This window comes from Stigmatopora nigra, chromosome 13 (assembly GCF_051989575.1).
Source record: "Stigmatopora nigra isolate UIUO_SnigA chromosome 13, RoL_Snig_1.1, whole genome shotgun sequence".
Classification (NCBI taxonomy): domain Eukaryota; kingdom Metazoa; phylum Chordata; class Actinopteri; order Syngnathiformes; family Syngnathidae; genus Stigmatopora; species Stigmatopora nigra.
In genome coordinates this window covers 3,854,524-3,871,280 of record NC_135520.1, presented here as the reverse complement: position 1 = coordinate 3,871,280, position 16,757 = coordinate 3,854,524, and the positions used below count along the sequence as shown (strand labels likewise).

Below are 16,757 nucleotides of genomic sequence, written 5' to 3'. Positions count from 1 at the left end.
CAAACTGACCACAACTTTGAACTTTAAAGTATATGAAATAACCTTGTTACGAGTTTGTTTGGTTAAAAAGTAATTAGAAGGAATTTAATCAAGGTATATTATAACATTTTAATGCCAATAGTCAGATGAAAGTAAAACTAAATTAAAACAAACCAAAAATGACTAAGAAAATAATTCATGGTAAAGGCACATATCCACTAAAAATATATATTTACAAAGCCAAAGATGTCCAGCTTCATGGCAAAGGTCCAGTGTTGTCTTGAATGAGGCTCATCTCTGATCGCAGTTTTTCATTTTCCTTTGAAACCAAAGAGAATAAATATAAAGGACCAAACTTTTAACTCTTGCAGTGCCATTAATGATGGCAGCCAATGAATTAATCATCCAGACAGGGATAATATTCACCTCCTGTAGTCTGGTGTTGTCCTTCTTCAGCTTAACCAAATATTCAATCCTTTGTTTATGGTTCTTGTGTCCCACCAGTTTTCCATTCTCCTCTGACAGCTGAACATTCTGCCGACGGAGAAGCTCGTTCTCCTGAAAGAAAAGACAATTTGAGTCATCAATGCAATGTGTTACATTTTTAAACATTCATTTGGAAGGAAAAAAAAATGGAAAAATGACCTTAAGGAGCTTGTCCTCATCCTGGACCCGTTGGCTCATCTCTACACGGTTATTCTGAATTTCTGAGGACAGCTCCTCAACACAAGCCTGTGATTCGGCCAATGCAGACTCCTGGGACTGCAATCTAAAAACAAAAGAGAAACACAATCGAATGACTTGCGTAGGGAAGAAAAAAAATCCTTGTCTTATACAGTCGGCAGCTTACTTTTTCTGTGTGTCCGCAAGCTTTTGCATCAATTTATCCTGTACAAGAGAATCACAAGAACATTAATGAATAAATCTGAAAACAGCCAAAGAAAAAAAAGGAACATAAACATACCCTCTCATCTCGCTCTTTAAGAATAGACTGAATGATGCCATGATGAAGCTCCTCGCTGAAAGATAGATAGCAAAAATGATTCAATTATTTCCCATTTGATTTTAGCACAAGGTGATGGTGAATGAATGACTTGACTCAACCTGTTTGGATTTCCAATATGAGAGGATTTGCTATACTGTTCACGCAAGCCTTGAATCTCTAAGTTGGCCACTTCTTTCTCATTCAGCTGTGTCTGGGGAGAAAGAACAGGCCTCAAAATCTTTTCAATGTCTTTATTATGGAGGTAGCAATTAGATTTTTTGCATAACTTTGCATCCCAACAGTGTTCCTACTTTGAGCCGTCGAATTTCCTCATTCTTGGCAGCTCTCTCGGAATTGAGCTCCGCTAAGAGGATCTCCATGGTCATCATAGAGGACCGTCGATTCTCCAGTTCCCTCTCCTGAATCTCCAGGACTTGTGTCAGGTCTCGGTTGAAGCTTCCCGGGGTGCAAGGGGTCTTGCAAGTGCAAAAAAAGAAAAGGCTGTTTTTTAGACCATGTTATTGAGCCACATACTTGGCAACCATCATAGAAAATAGTTACCCTCGGTATTGTTCTTTCCACAGCTTCTTGTTGCTGCTGCAACTGAGAAAATCAAAGTACGGTATTTATTCGAGGATAATACGCACCTGTGCATCACTCGCACTCATTATTTGAAATTGGTATTTTTTTTTTACCAGTTTTTCCTCAACTCAGATCAAGGATTGCATCAGTACTTGTAAGTGGCATATGCTGAACACGTGTCATCGTGACAAAACATTTATTCCCAACATACGGAAACCTGGTTAAACAAACTGCTACCAATACGAACACAATTCTGAAATGGAATTTACAATTTTAAATCCTTTAAGTGTACTTCATCATCAAATTTTTCCAAGTCTGATTCCTCCTCATCAAATTCACCAAACATCTTGAGCGGGGATAGCGCTCCGTTGGCTCGACTCGTGTGAGCGGGTGCCCCGCAAACGTCTCCCTGGAGCAACTTTTATTTATTTTCAACCCTTTTACCCTATAAACTTGCCAAAGGCTATTTGAAGAGGGCTGGCTTTTGTCAAAGAAGGTAGATTTTCGCCATCTGGTGGACAAAGACAGGTATTACGTCTCCCATTATAACGACTTTTTCACCGACGGAGAGACGTTTTTCATGGGGATTCGTGTAAAACACGCCCCCAAACGTTGCTTCTATTGTTTGGTAGAAATTGCACGTTGTACTCAAATAAATACGTTATTATATCACATATAGAGCAGATTAGATTCTGAATCAAGACAATTACCTTCTGCTGGAGATGCTGGATTTCAATGTCTTTCTGAGTGGATTGCTCTTGGGCAGTTTGAAGAATGTTGTTGTGCTCATCTAAGACTAGAGTAAGTCTTTCAACTTCCTCATTTGCATAATTGAGCTCATCCTGCAGCACTTCAACCTGGCCGACAACATCAACGCAAGCTTCTTTTAATCAACAGTGAGACATGGTCACACTAGTGTTAAATAGTCACAATAAACTTACCTCTATTTTGCTGGAGATAATAGTCCTCTCCACTGTTTCTTTGAATTCTGTGATTTCAGCTTGCAATTTAGTCTTTTGCTCCCCAACTTCTTTTCTTTCCAAGCAAGCGGCATTATATTTGGCCTGAAACAGGAACACCAGTTTAATTAATTTTTGAGGATGGTTAACCAGGGTTAAGTAAGTTAGTTAGTTGGTCCTCCTGACTTGGTATATTTAATAAGTTGAATTGTTATTATGATCTGGATAGGGAAATACCGTGATGTCACTGATGTCTCCTGTAAGGTGCGCAATGGTCTGTTCCTTATGATTAAGATCGCTGCGGAGGTCTCGAGTTTGGTTGATAAGATCGAGGATGACAACCTGACAGAAATAAAAGACATTTAGACTAGGAGAAGACATGCTTGAAAGATGTGGAAGAAAAGGACAATAATTGTCTACTTTGTCCTGTTCAATCTTCTGGTTCAGGCCTTTTGTGCTTTCATTTGCAGTGCAGAGATTTTGCTCCAGATGATCAAGTTTGGACACCTTTAAATGGAATCGAAGTATGACACTTACTAAACTTACTAAGCATTAAAATGTATGGTGTTTTTAAAGCATTGTCTTTGGCAACTGACCTGCTGTTGGAATTGTACAGTCATATCTGTGACTTGCTTACTCAGCTGTGTGTTCTCTTCATTAGTTTCACTCAGTTCTCTGAAATTATAAGGGGAAACCTTGAATGTGCTCTAAAAATATTTTTTGAAGCGAAACAATTGTAAAACTTACTTTGATGTACTTTCCTTATTCTCTCTTAACTGGTAGGTCAGGCTGCTTGTGTGCTCTTGCGCTGTTTCCAGAGAGTTGTTTAATTCCTGGAGTAAAAAAAAAAAAAAAACACGTTGGAATTACAGAGGCTGGCAAGTTAGCAACCATAACTTAGGGGGAGGGTGGAGCTTCCACAATTGCTAGAAACAAGTTACATTAGTGCACTGTAAAAGGTTAACAGTTAGGTTCACAGGGACACAGTTAAAGTTGGCTTGACTGACCATAATCTGAGCCTGTAGTTCACTTATTTTTTGCTCCCCGTCTTGCATCTGCCGTCTGGAGTGGTCTGCATCAAACTTTGCTTCAGCTTGCAGCTGGTCATAAGAATCCTGCAGAGTCCGGTGCTGCTCCAGAAGCCGCTCCCAATCCAACCTGGCATGATAACATTGCTCAATTAATATGATTGGCTGACAACGACGGACGGCGCCCATGTCTGCTTACTGGACTTCCTCGAGCTGGAGCTGCGAGGCGATCAGACTGCTGGACAGCTGGTTGGTCTCTTTCTGCTGCTCACTTTTCCTGACTTTCAACTCTTCTTTGACAGCGGCCAGCTCCTTGTCAGATGACTGCAGCACCAGCCGTAGATCTCGGATCTCATTCTTCAGTACTGAAAGTGGCACAAGATGCATTTATCCGTCATCAAGAAAAAGTTTTGAAAACACATGGCAGAAACGGCACCTTCCATAGTCTTCACTTCGCACTGCTGTTTCTCTTGCAAGCTGTTGATTGTCTCCTGCAGTTTGAGATGATCTCTGGTCTTGTTAGTCCGCTCCGTTGAAAGTTGCTGAATGTGTTTAAAGTAAGCCGTTATTTGGAAATTCTACCTCTACCTCTAGCAAATTGTGACTTTCAAAAAAAAACTAATCTCACACCTCCTCCTTTAGTGCAGACTCCTGTGACATGACATGGATCTGCTCTTCCAGTTTTGCAATTTGTTGCATAAGCTTGCTGTTCTTGAGCTCCTCCTCTCCAAGCTGAACCCGAACCTGACCTGCTTGCACCTGAGGAAATAAGGCATCATTAATAATATTTTTTTTAAAAAAGAGATCATTTTGCAACATACATCTCAATTGCTAAGAGCTTGGCAGATAAATATGGCCCTTAAAACACGAAACTTCCAACAAGTCACATGTATTAAGTTTGGCAGTATTAGATTCATAAAAAGGGAGATTTGGATGGAAAGGGCCCTTTAAGAGAAACAATTTGAATTACCTGCACTTGTCGCAGTTCCTCAGTCAAAGCCATCTCGATTGTATCTGAAGGGGGTGTCTCGGCCCAAATGTTATTATCTGGATTGTTAACACAACCATTCAAGTGTTCTGGGCTGGAGAGCGGTACGATACGGGAACGCAAGTTGCACGCATTGGTGGGAGTAGTGAGAATCTGATTTTTTGAGTAAAAAAAATATTAAGAAAGGTTTAATTATAATGGGAGGAAAAAAACTATTGACAGTATGTTTTCAATAAAATGACTGAAAAATGCATAGTTGAGTAAATCCAAACCTCACCTTTCGAGTTTCAACATGAATTCTGTTCAATTCAGAGACTTCTTGCTTTTTGTAGGCATTAGTGGCTTCCAAGATGTTCTCCAAATACCTGTTGGACTTGTCAAGGTATCTTTTGTCCGACTCCAATTGAGACATCTGCTTCCTTTCCAATACACCAAAAAAATACAAAAGTTAAAAAAAAAAAAAATCATCTCATTTTTTCCAGCATTCTCCACAGATCAAATGCTTTGACCAATTCTCATTGACATTGACAGCACCAAATGTCCAATCTGTTTTGATGTTTCTAATGAAAATGGATTGGACATCTAGGGTCGTCAATGGCACTGAAACATGAGTTAATAATGAACTGACCTAACCATACATCTTTCAAAAAAATGGCCTTTCCTACTTTGTTAAACTGTTTTTTTTTTTCATTTAACACTTTTCCCAATTAAATTCCCATCTTACTTAGTGACTTCTTTGTATTCCTCAAATGCCTGCAAAATGGCAGTTAAGTCGGACTGCTTTTGAAGCAGCTGAGTTTTAAGTTTCTCCATTGCAGAGATGGTAAACACATCAGTTGCCAAAGAGGTTGAAGCACCAACTGAAGCTGCAAAGCAATAAAAGGTGTGTCACAAACATTGTGGAATAAACAGTCCGACCAACTGGAACATGATCCCTCCCATCTTACTTTGGGTGTTCTCAGCCTCCACTGCCTTCTGGAATTCTTCCTCCAGCTCTTGCGCAACTTGCACTGTTTCCTCTTCAACAATGATTACCGACTCGAGGGAGCGCAGCTGCCGATTCTCCTCTCTGAGGCTGTAGTTCTCGGCGGCATAGCGAGTCATCTTGGGGTTATGTTCCACCTTAAAGACAAACGTACTCTCCATATGAAATATGAAGCGTAAAGTAGTTAGTATGGCATTAGGTTAGAGAAAATGTTCTACCTGGTCTCGTAAAATTCGAATTTCTTCATTTAGTTGATCAATGAGAGCCTGGGATTCCATGTCTCCAATCAGGCCATGTTGTTCCTTAAGTTTTTTCTCTAGGCGACTTATGTGATCCTCTCGGAACTTGATGATCAAACGACTGGAGTGGATGAACTTGTCTTTCTGAGTCCAGGCTTCCTCCAGCTGAGATGCTTTTTTAAGCAAAACCTGCATGCACCATTCCATTTCAGTGAATATTAATATTCATCCGATACCAGTGATTTTAGCAAACAGGTCAAACTGCTCAACCACTTAAAAAGAGTATCAAATGTGCCTTACCGTCTTTTCTTCTTCTCGCTTTCTCCACAACCGGACAGCAGCCATAAATTTGGCTTTGTACAAGGCAATATTTTTACCATCTCCGGACAATTCTGGTGAAATGAGAACATTTGATTTGTTTGACAAAAGAAAATTAGAAAGTGCATTACAGGGAGTCCTTGAGTGACGATTGAATTTGTGTTTGTATGGTGTTGAGGTAACACGACTTTACACGCAAGTTGGATTTCAAAAAGTGAAAATATTTTGTATCAAAAAATGTAAATAGGTTTTAAAAAAAATAAGATGCTGTATATTCCATTCTAGCTGAAAAGTGCATGGAGATTTCAGATTTGGATTTATTTGTAACCGACGTCGGTAGAGGACATCATAACCCGAGGACTCCCTTTTCTCATTAAATGTGCTGTGTAAATTACTCGAAACGGGAATCCCTGATCCTCCAGGTGTAACATCTTTCCCATGATCCACTTGGTGAGACAATAGAGCCTGAGCAAGCTGCTCTTTAAGTTTCTTCACTTCCGCCTGAAGCTGTCGCACATTTCCTTGGGTGTCCTCATTGACAATGGCCTGTAAAAACAACAACAAAATTCTAAGTGCTTTAAACTAAAAAAAAATGCCCTTCTGGAAAACAGTGACGACAGCCATACTTTATTCTTGATCAGCTTTGCTCTCTGGGCAAATTGTAGAGTTGATAACGTTTCACCAAAACATTTGGATCCAGGGTGAACATTGGCTATAATGTAAGTCTTTGCATTGCCACCAAGCGAGTCCTGAAACATCAGAGTCTTCAATGTTCTGCAACATCATTGTACTTACATTTCTAAAATATTCTACAATGTAGAGACTGTGTTTTTCATTTGATTGTTAAATTACTGTAGTCTTTCATCTATTTTAACCAAACAGTTCAATTTTAATCTCATTATAATCATATGAATTTTTCTCTCTGCATATTACATTCTATGACTTTCCTATGGGACACCTGAACATTGCTCACAGCACAGTGTTTGGGGAAACACTGCCTTAAAAACTCACCCGTAATAGGAAGGTGAGTTTGGAGTCTCTATAGCAAATGTGTCGGTTTTTCCCATTAGATACGTCGACCAAAGCCATGATCACCTGACCGAGGCTCATAAGGGAGCGATTGATACTGCTGGCCTCCTGTAATAGATTAAAAGAACTGGATTAAAGCCCTGAATATTCAGTTTTTTTATACATCTAAAACAATGTTTATTTTAGCTTTTTTATATATATATTTTTAGATTTTACAAAATGAATTTTTAACTAAAAACACAGAAAAATTGATTAAATAGTAATTACAATTATTGATTTAAAAGGGGGGAAATCAGGAAGTCTAATATACAGCTATACTCTTCATTTTAATTTGATCCTAAAACAGAAAGTCGGCATTCATGATTAACTTTCCCGGGCCACACAAAATGATGCGGCGGACCAGATTTGGCCCACGGGCCGCCACTTTGACACCTAAATTGCTAAATTGTTCACCTTGAGCCTGGATCCGTCAGTGTGCGTATCTTTCTGCCTTTCCGAGCCAGCCAGATCAACCAGATTGAGCTGAGACCTTCGAATATTCACCACTTGATTGATGGACTCCTTTGACTCCAGAGTCATAGTAAACACAGCATGAGATCTAGAAGACTCCCGATTCATTGAGGTGGAGGCCACTCTACGATTACACCATCCACGAGACAACACCTACATATTGCGGAAAAAAACAAATTCCAAACATGAAAGAAAATTGGTCCATAGGTTGGTCCATTTTCATGAAATGACCAACAAAGTCCTACCTGGTATGCTTCGGCAGCATTGTTGACAAACTTTTCCACAGCTCCTTCCACAAACACACCTTTCTTGATATTTTCTCTGACAAACAGGCTAGCCGATGCCGTGTCCAGAAGGTCAAAAATTTGTTCATTGTAAATCTCAATGAATGAACATTTGCAGAGAAAGCTTTTGGACTGAGACTGAAAGGGGGAAAAAGATAAGAAGGGTCATAAAAACTGCATCTGTAGTTGGTGTTGACCAAGACAAAATCTCAGGGGGGCTGACCTTTACTACTTCTCTGTTGATGAGAAAGAACAGGTACTCAAAACTGCGAGGAATAACACCACGCAGTTCATCTGAAAAGTTGTCTGACTCTGACGGGCCTAGGAGCGATACATAATTACCATATTACTATATTGACAAAAGCAATAGTATAGTCAACATAAACCTGAATTCTCACCAAGCATTGTGAAGGTTTTTCCCGATCCTGTTTGCCCACTGTGGAAGAAATAACTCATGAGGCCCTTAATGGCTAATAAAGTAAAAGGGGACATACAGCTCTTTGGAAAATGGACTTTACAATGATTTGTAAATCAAACAATTGGCTTCCTGGTTTTTGATACATCAATATGACGAGAACAACAATAACTGTACATAATACAAATTAAGTTTTTATATCTGAACATTTTTCTAGGTTTTGTTGGTTTGCACTTGCCCACACCAGTGAACCACTACAACATTAGGTGCCTCCATCCAAATTCACATTTTGAAATACATTACTTTGTATACTTTCCCAATTTGCTAGTACTCACTCTCAGGAACAATGTGATTTTTTTTATATATATAAATATGTCTGTATGTCTCCTTAAAACACAAGCAAATAATAATTTCCATTGTAATATTCCATTGACAATCTGATGAACTTACTATGCAAAAATGGTTCCATTGTATCCATTTATGCAAGACTCTACAATATTCTTGGCCACACTGGAGAATACAGAGTCCTATTGGAAAATAACACACAAGGTTCAAAACACAGTTATAGAATTATGGAACAAAAAAAAGAATACAAAGTTTCTCAAACCTGTGTTGTGTCCATGTCAGCAACATGATCATAAGTGAAGGTTCGAGGCTCCGGCTTGGAGAGCAAACGTATGGTATTGGAAGATGTGACTTTAAGACACAAGTTCTGATCTCCATCTGTTGTTAGCCCAGTGCCGTGGGTCAAAGGTCGTACTCGGACGAAAACTTTAATGGAATCGCTGTCACTGCTGCAACATCCCAATATTTACAAAAATGTAGTTATTATGGCTGGCTCGTGATGTATTTTTTTTGTCATAGGATTGCATTGGGGAAGTATGAGTGTATATGAGACATAAATCTGTTTGATAGAAATGAACAACATTGATTCATTTACCTGGCCGAAATCTGGTGAGAATCGACACCTCCTAGAAATCAAATAAAAAACACACGCTGATCGTGAATAACTTATACATTGATTATAAATGTTATAGTACTTTTCCATTCAAATCATCCGTTAGTCCCGTAAACAGAATAGTATAGGCATAGTATACACAGTGATTGAACGATTTAACTAATCGCGTTTATTGTTCCATATCACTGAAATCGGGCGGTGTTTATTACCTTTCCCAACTAAATTCATTGTTGTCGTAGTGGAAACAAAAAAGTTGCTACGTAGAAAAGTCCAAAATCTTAAAAGTTCATTGGAATAAGAGGTGAGCGTCTATATTTACAAGCAAATTTGGCGGTACGTTACAATTACTTCCTGCATTTCTTCTTCGTTTAAGATTTAGCCGTAGAGAGCACATTTGTTGCAGGTTGAACAACATGAACATTGTGATTTGTGATTCAATTTCCGGGAGTTGCCCGTGCTGTCATTTCCGGATTTCATGCAATTGGCCAATTTGAAATCCCAACAATTTACTGGGCGGTTCCGAGCTATTTAAATTCGAAACTGTCGTCTCACCAGTAACGCGAGGATATTTCGAAAGCACATCGTTGCAGCCTTTTCCATTGTAAAGTTGCCCTCTTGGGGTAATTTGAGGTATGTGGCGCACTTCCATGTGATTTTATTTCCTAGAACAGATTTACGAGTTACTCCATCAAACAAGTACTTGACGTTCGCTATATGTTTATTTAGTCACGAAGGCAATGCTCAAATCGTCGCTGTCCCATGTATTGCAATCGTGTTCTTAAATCTCTGCAAAAGTATGCAAGTTATGGGTTAACGGTGTTAAAAGATCTCAACGTTAACGGATTGATATTTGAACATAACCCCGTTCTACATTCGGCCGCCAAATAAGTTGAAGAATGTGCTGGCTAATTGCACTGCAACGGCCTTGGTGAACAAAATTCTCACCATGACAAAGGAAATATTTACTTCTCAATAAAGAGCAATTGACGTTTTAGTTTCGTCGGTTACTAGGCTTCGACTCGTGAGCTGTCACGTGACCCATTTCTTAGGGCACTTTTCGTGTATGGTAAATAACATTGGCCATCTGGTGGTGGTTTTACTCAAATGAATCATTATGAAATAATATTCAAATGTACACACGTCTTCATTTGTTTTTTTAACCCACATTCTAAGATGAACTTAACCTCTCAATTGAAAATATCTTCCTGGAATTTCAGCTTTTCAAAGCAACCTTATGATTTATTTTGATACTAACTCTCAAATGTTTCTTATCAACTGTGTGCAGCTTTACCAAAGACCCCCGCCCATCCTCGTGTCTTTGAGGGTTTCCAGTGAGTTGCCTGCACCGGTGATCCTCCATCCACAGGATGAGCTCTGTTGACGTAAACGATGAAAATCGGGTGCTTTGCCCCAGAGGAACTAAACACAGCAACACGAGTGACATTTTCGACCTGGAACAGCCAACCGGGAGGCCCTCAATCCTGCGTCAGACTGAAAACCTCCCGAGCAAGACCGTGCCAAAGGGCGTAAAGGTAGATCGTCGTGCTTGGCTCTCAATTGGTGTCCACATGTACCTAAGCATTTGTTTGTTCTTTAGGTTTGTTTCCAAACTCCAAGAAGAGACCCATTCACTAAAAGGATTGTTTCGCCTACAAATTCAGTGAAAATGACAACCATGGATGAGGATGCAAGATCTGTGGGGTCCTTAAATTCTGACATGACAATGTATGTTTAACTAATAATCATTGTAGGTATGGATTAATGAACTGTGTTTAACTGAATTTCTTTTCCTTGTAGTACTTTGACACAAGAGAAGCTGGAGCATATTACGCAAGGTACTTGAATTAATCTTTTAATTAATTTAATTGTATTAAAAAATGCTGTCATATTTTCAATCACAGGAACAAAACACTCCAAAGTCTTAGTTACGCAATCAACAAAATTAGGACACAATTTTCTAACGAAAATGAGGGATGTTTCACCTGTAATTAAATATTTTACAAATCCATAGCGGCTCAAACAATTGTCACATTCTTAGCCCGTTTAAACCATTTATTCAAAAAAACCGAAGCAGTTTGTTCACATCCTACTCTTAATTTTGCCATAGAACCACCAACATATCCCGAAGACAATGTCCCGATACAAAGCAAAGGAAATTACCAATTGGACTTTGACAACTTGGACAACATGAACCCTTTCGCAGGCTCTAATAGGATGATCCTGTCACCTCCGGGGTCTGTTAAGAACCCTTCTCCCAAACAACCAGACAGCAGCACACATGAGGGGCCCACCAACAAGTGCGATTCAGCTCTAGACGAGACCCTTCCCTTCACCTGTTCTGCGGAGAACTCCCTCGTCAACAACTCGGCTCAAGTCAGCTCTACGGACAGCAGCGTGATCACAATCAAGCTTCCGGCCGTAGAGCAAGAGTCACGCGGTGGGACACCCGAACAGTCCTCGACGATGACGATGACCCCAAGAGGTGACGAAAAAGAACCTGGCGCATTTGACGAAGACGCCGCCCTGCCTTCCAAAGGGTCCTACGACTTTAATTTGGATGACATTGATACAATGGATCCATTTAAATCTTGCAGTTCCCAAATCCAGAATTCCCCTGTGCCCTTGAAGCAAAAGTTAGAAAGTAAACAAGAGATGTCAATCAAGCCCACAGATGAAGACCTGCCTACTGCCACCGTGAATCCCTTATCTTGTGCTGAAGTGGCTGTTTCAGAGATGTTAACTGTGGCCTCGACGACTGAAAAACAACCAAATAATTTGGAGTTTGACTCTGACAGTGACCAGGTGAAAAGGAAATCTCAGCCCAAGAAGTCTTTGCCTGACAAGGTCCCAGATGTCAAGTTGGCAGCTGGAGATGCTGCAGATGTGAGACAAATTTTTGTTTTGTTACTAAATAGTTTCAATTGGCCACAAATATTTAATACTTTTTTTTTAATCTGACAGAAAATTGAGACCTCGTGTGATGACCAAGGGTCACCTTGCAACGTGGAAAAGCCTATGAGCAATTTGGCTGAACCACCAGAGGCCAGCTTGCTAAATTTCACTGAAATGTTTGTACCCGGGACTGAATGTGAGTATTCGTACTGTTAGAATTATTTTTCAACGTTGCTATAATGAACCTTTTCCATAATGTTTTCTTCTTTTTTTAAATTCATATCATAGTTATGGTCAACAACAACTTTGAGGGACAAATTGACTACCTGGAACAATTTGGCTCAAGTGGGGTGAGTGATTTTTTTTTTCTATTTTATAAGCTTTAACAGAGCATAAGATTTCAATTGTTTAATTAAATATCTTTTTGTGTGACCAGTTTAAGGAGTCTGCCCTGCGTAAACAGTCGCTATATCTTAAATTTGACCCCCTGCTGAAAGAAAGTCCAAAAAAATGTGGAGGAGGAGGCCCTATGATTCCGCTACAGATTTCTCGCCCCACCTTTGCGTCACGGTATGAATCTGCTTTGCTCAAAGTCAAATAATGTAGTGATTAAAATTTAAAATGTCAAATTTTCTGTCTACTTAAGGGGAGAAACGCAACTAATGGCGGAATGTGCTTCTGAAGCTCCAGTAAGTCTCAATGTGTATCACCAATTAGAATGAATGTCATTGGATGGACAATATCTGTGACTTCAGACTATTTTTTTACTGTTAGATGTATTATTTAGAGTGCAAAAAAATTGACATTTGTGCTTTAAACAAAAAAGTAATTACACTTAAGTGATGAAAATTGCATAAGTTGACACAGGACTAATTATAAATGTGAAGAATTTAGAAGATAGTGCTTTCATACAGTAACTTGGACAAAATAAAATGCAAATTAACAAAGTAAAACTCTGAAAATTCTAAAATTTAAATATTTGAAATACAATTCATATGTATATACTTGATATAGATATATATTTTTTTGTCAACCTTTTCCCACAGACGTCCCAAATCCACAATAGCGACCTTCCGACCTATCCGAGGCTTGCAAGCACGGCGGACATCATTGATGTTCTGAAGTACAGTCAGAAAGACATGGATGCCACCATTGCCAGAGTGCAAGCTGAGGTGGGATTTACTTGAAAGACATTTTGAAGAGATGCCAAAAAAAAAGTCTCTTGCACTTGAGTTTCCATTGCAAATCCATTAATGTATTGGATTAATTTCATTCTGTAGGCAAAGGAAAAAGAGCAGCTCATGTCTGACAAGTACAACCAATTGCAACGTGATGGTCAAGAAATGAGGTAAAAAAAAAGCACTATGAAATGATACTTGATATACTGTACTCATCAGATGGCATTTTTCTCCTGGGCCAATAGGAAAATTGTTGCTGAATTTGAGCTTATCATTGCAAAAATGACAGGTGAGCAACAATGGAAGAAGAAAAAAAGAAATAGAAAAGCATCAAAGAGATTTACATGTAACATTCTGCACATTTTTGTCCAGCGGACCATGAGAAAGTGCGTGAGGAATTTCAAACCAAGTTGGACAAAGTCCTGCTAGAGAAGGACACCGTCTCCAGTGACCTCAACGACACGGAGAGATCCCTCTCGGATGTTTTTAGACGGCTGGAAAAGTACAAAGAGATCCTTGAGGGTTACAAAAAGGTTTGAACTGCCACCTGACCTGAATTGGCAGTACTTGACACTTAATTTTTTTTCCTCCTTCCTCCAGAATGAGGAGACCTTGAAAGCATGTGCTCAAGACTATATGGTGAGACTCAAAAAGGAAGAGATGCGATACCAAACTCTCAAAGCTCACGCCGAGGAGAAAATCACCCAGTATGTCCACACACACTCGGCTAATAATCGAAACCTGTTTACACCTTTTGTATTAAACTCTGTGTTCATTTCAATAGGGCTAATGAGGTTATAGCTGAGGTGCGCTCTAAGAAGAAGGCGGAGATATCGGCACTGAACATCCAGTTGCGTCGTGAGCAAATGAAGGTGCAATCTCTGGAAAAGAATCTGGACCAGAAGGTGAATACTAGCAAACACTGGGGAATGTAGTCAATCTATGAAATGTAAACATTTAAATGTACTTTTTGTTGAATATCGCAGGTGAAAGAAGCAGAGGAGCTGACCAAACTGTGCGATGAACTTATAAGCAATGCCCAGAATGGATGATTGCTTTGACTTTTATTGTACATAGTGGTTTGTCTGCTGTTGATTTTTTTGGGTGTTGTCTGTCTTCATTTTGTCAATACTTTTGTCATTTCTTACTGTAAAATAAAAAGGATTAACATCTGACAAGTGTTTTGAATTGTTTTATCTAAGGACAAATTTGGCTGAGAGGTTTAATGATAAATGAATTCCACATCCCATTTACACCTACATGAAGTCAATATTACTCCCCACCACTGTCCTTGTCCTCATCGCCCCATCCTTCAGAGCAAACCAACAATGCAGCCCTTCTCCCCAGAATAATGGCGACTACTCTCCCACAGAGGGACAATGCACTTCCAAAACATTGAAAAGGAAATCGGAGCTCCAAAAGGGAACATTAGAGAGGCATAAATAAGAGAAAGTCGCCAGTTGTCCACTGTGGCCTAAGCCGTAACTGTCACTCATGGGAAAAAAAGAAAGATAGAAGAAAAGGGGACTTATCTTGGTGACTTAAATATCTACACTGATGGGTAACCACATCACCCACCAAAATGATGTGCACACACACACACTATTGTACTACTGTGGTACACAATTTTAACTTGTGTTGAGATCATGTCATATGTATGAACAACTCATGTAATACTAGTCATATATTTCCATTTCTCAAATTGAATGCTTTGGACATTTATACATGTATAAGTATAAAGTATATGTATTAATAAAAAATAATTTTCTCTGAAAAGCGCAACTATGTATTCATTTTAACTAATACAATACGCCACAAGGTGACGCTTCAAGCCTAAATTTAAAAAAATAAATACAATTTGAAAAGTGCAACTTAATTCACATCACTGCTCTTGCAAAAGACGTAATGTAAACGCAAACAGATGAAAATTGCACTTGTCACAAAAATACACTCATGGATTGCTTTTATTAAACTTTAACCAATGACATCACGGCTACTACTACAATAGACTAATAAATACACGGAAAATACTACACTTAAAATAACAGGTCCTGTGTGGGTTTTCTCCGGGTACTCCAGTTTCCTCCCACATTCCAAAGACATGCATGGTAAGCTGATTGGACACTACATTCCCCCGAGGTATGAGTGTGAGCATAAATGTTTGTCTTGTGCCCTGTGATTGGCTGGCCACCAATTCAGGGTGTCCCCCACCTCTGGCCCAAAGTGAACTGCACTTCAAATAGTATTTAAGGAGACAGGTGAAGAAGAGATTGAACTATTGGGGGTCTCAAATGACTTCGATGCATCACCTCGAGGAGAGAACCCGACCATTTCATGTTTTTATGGAACAGCCGGATGAATTTAGTTAACTTTGTGTGGCTTTCTTCTCCGTATCAAATGCCTTTGTGGGGTCAATATTTGACCCCAAGTACTCGGTACTCATAAATGCATCATCCTCAGACTGTTTCGATGTTGACAGCACTTTAGAAACAATTTTCCACTCTTAAAAGTACATTTGGACTCTTATCTTTTGTTTGACTTTAGTGCTTACCTTATTTCCACTTAAGGAATTGTCAGCATTCTCAGCTCTATCGGGATTTAGCAGGGTGGTGAATGCAGAATTTAGCAAAATCCAAGCAAAGACATTGAATGATGCTGGCAAGAATGAACAAAAAATATAACAAAAGACTTTGAAATTTTAAAAGAAAATCCTACCTGACATGGAAAGTGAGGATAACTGGACAGGAGCAAAGCAATGCAGACAATCTGACCAAGTCTGCCAAAACATAGTGTTCAAAATAGCTAAAAAAAGGGGTGGATCAGACAATCAGAAACACCTGAGTCAGTCAGAGCAGGGGGTGGGGAGACGAAAGGTGAACTCAATGAACAATCACTTGGACTGGCCACACAGGGGAAAAAAAACATAACAAAATCTATCCCTAACAAGAATGACTTTAAAACATTGTTGAAAACTGTTGAGTTGATGGAGTAGCGCCATTCGAGCACCCTTAAAAAATTTATAAATCTACAACCTTGTTGTCATTGTACTGTAGTTTACTTTGCTTTCATTTCCAGATGAGAAGCTTTATAGCAATATTTATGTATATATTTAAAAAAAATCGGATTAAAAGAACTGAATCAAAAGCCGTAAATATTCCGTTTTTTAAAGATTGAAAACAATGTGTATTAGAGCTTTTTTTTCTTAGTAAGGGAACAACAAGACTAAATATTTTTAAATTGTGTTCAATAATAAAGTGGAAAAAATAAAATATTTCTTTTTAGATTTTACCAAATGCTTTTTGAACTTAAAACAGAAAAAGAAAAAATGGGATTAAAAAATAGCAATTATTGTATGGAAATATAATATGTATATCTTTAATGTTGATTTGATTATGATCCTGAATCATGATTTTACTTTCTTGGGCCAC

The 16,757-nt window shown here is 38.9% G+C and overlaps 2 protein-coding genes across 7 annotated transcripts; one reads left to right on the top strand and one right to left on the bottom strand.

Annotated features, from left to right (window-relative positions):
* Nucleotides 1–69: 69 nt before the first annotated feature.
* kif15 (kinesin family member 15) lies at nt 70–16,133 on the bottom strand. Of its 6 annotated transcripts, XM_077731266.1 has the most exons (37): nt 16,045–16,109; nt 15,881–15,917; nt 9,812–9,921; nt 9,242–9,272; nt 8,909–9,095; nt 8,752–8,828; nt 8,285–8,322; nt 8,110–8,207; nt 7,848–8,024; nt 7,546–7,755; nt 7,075–7,200; nt 6,690–6,812; nt 6,459–6,609; nt 6,046–6,137; nt 5,725–5,934; nt 5,469–5,643; nt 5,246–5,387; nt 4,799–4,940; nt 4,504–4,674; nt 4,164–4,292; nt 3,970–4,075; nt 3,733–3,898; nt 3,513–3,663; nt 3,253–3,338; nt 3,102–3,180; nt 2,926–3,012; nt 2,743–2,847; nt 2,488–2,610; nt 2,257–2,403; nt 1,526–1,567; nt 1,276–1,440; nt 1,084–1,175; nt 944–998; nt 830–867; nt 625–748; nt 406–537; nt 70–298 (listed from the first exon to the last, which is right to left on the bottom strand). In XM_077731266.1, the coding sequence occupies exons 3-37, from the start codon at nt 9,906–9,908 to the stop codon at nt 236–238; spliced, it is 4,137 nt and encodes a 1,378-aa protein (XP_077587392.1). In that variant the 5' UTR covers nt 9,909–9,921; nt 15,881–15,917; nt 16,045–16,109; the 3' UTR covers nt 70–235. The 6 variants fall into 6 exon arrangements, with proteins under 6 accessions (XP_077587392.1, XP_077587396.1, XP_077587394.1 ...); XM_077731270.1 differs by lacking the exon at nt 9,812–9,921 and having other exon boundaries at nt 16,045–16,133; XM_077731268.1 differs by lacking the exons at nt 9,812–9,921; nt 15,881–15,917 and having other exon boundaries at nt 16,045–16,113.
* Nucleotides 9,731–14,507, top strand: tacc3 (transforming, acidic coiled-coil containing protein 3). The gene is made up of 16 exons (XM_077731275.1): nt 9,731–9,889; nt 10,545–10,791; nt 10,857–10,984; nt 11,057–11,094; nt 11,463–12,142; nt 12,221–12,347; nt 12,440–12,501; nt 12,588–12,721; nt 12,798–12,840; nt 13,198–13,323; nt 13,432–13,499; nt 13,575–13,618; nt 13,702–13,862; nt 13,930–14,036; nt 14,114–14,234; nt 14,316–14,507. The coding sequence occupies exons 2-16, from the start codon at nt 10,627–10,629 to the stop codon at nt 14,379–14,381; spliced, it is 2,070 nt and encodes a 689-aa protein (XP_077587401.1). The 5' UTR covers nt 9,731–9,889; nt 10,545–10,626; the 3' UTR covers nt 14,382–14,507.
* Nucleotides 16,134–16,757: the final 624 nt, after the last annotated feature.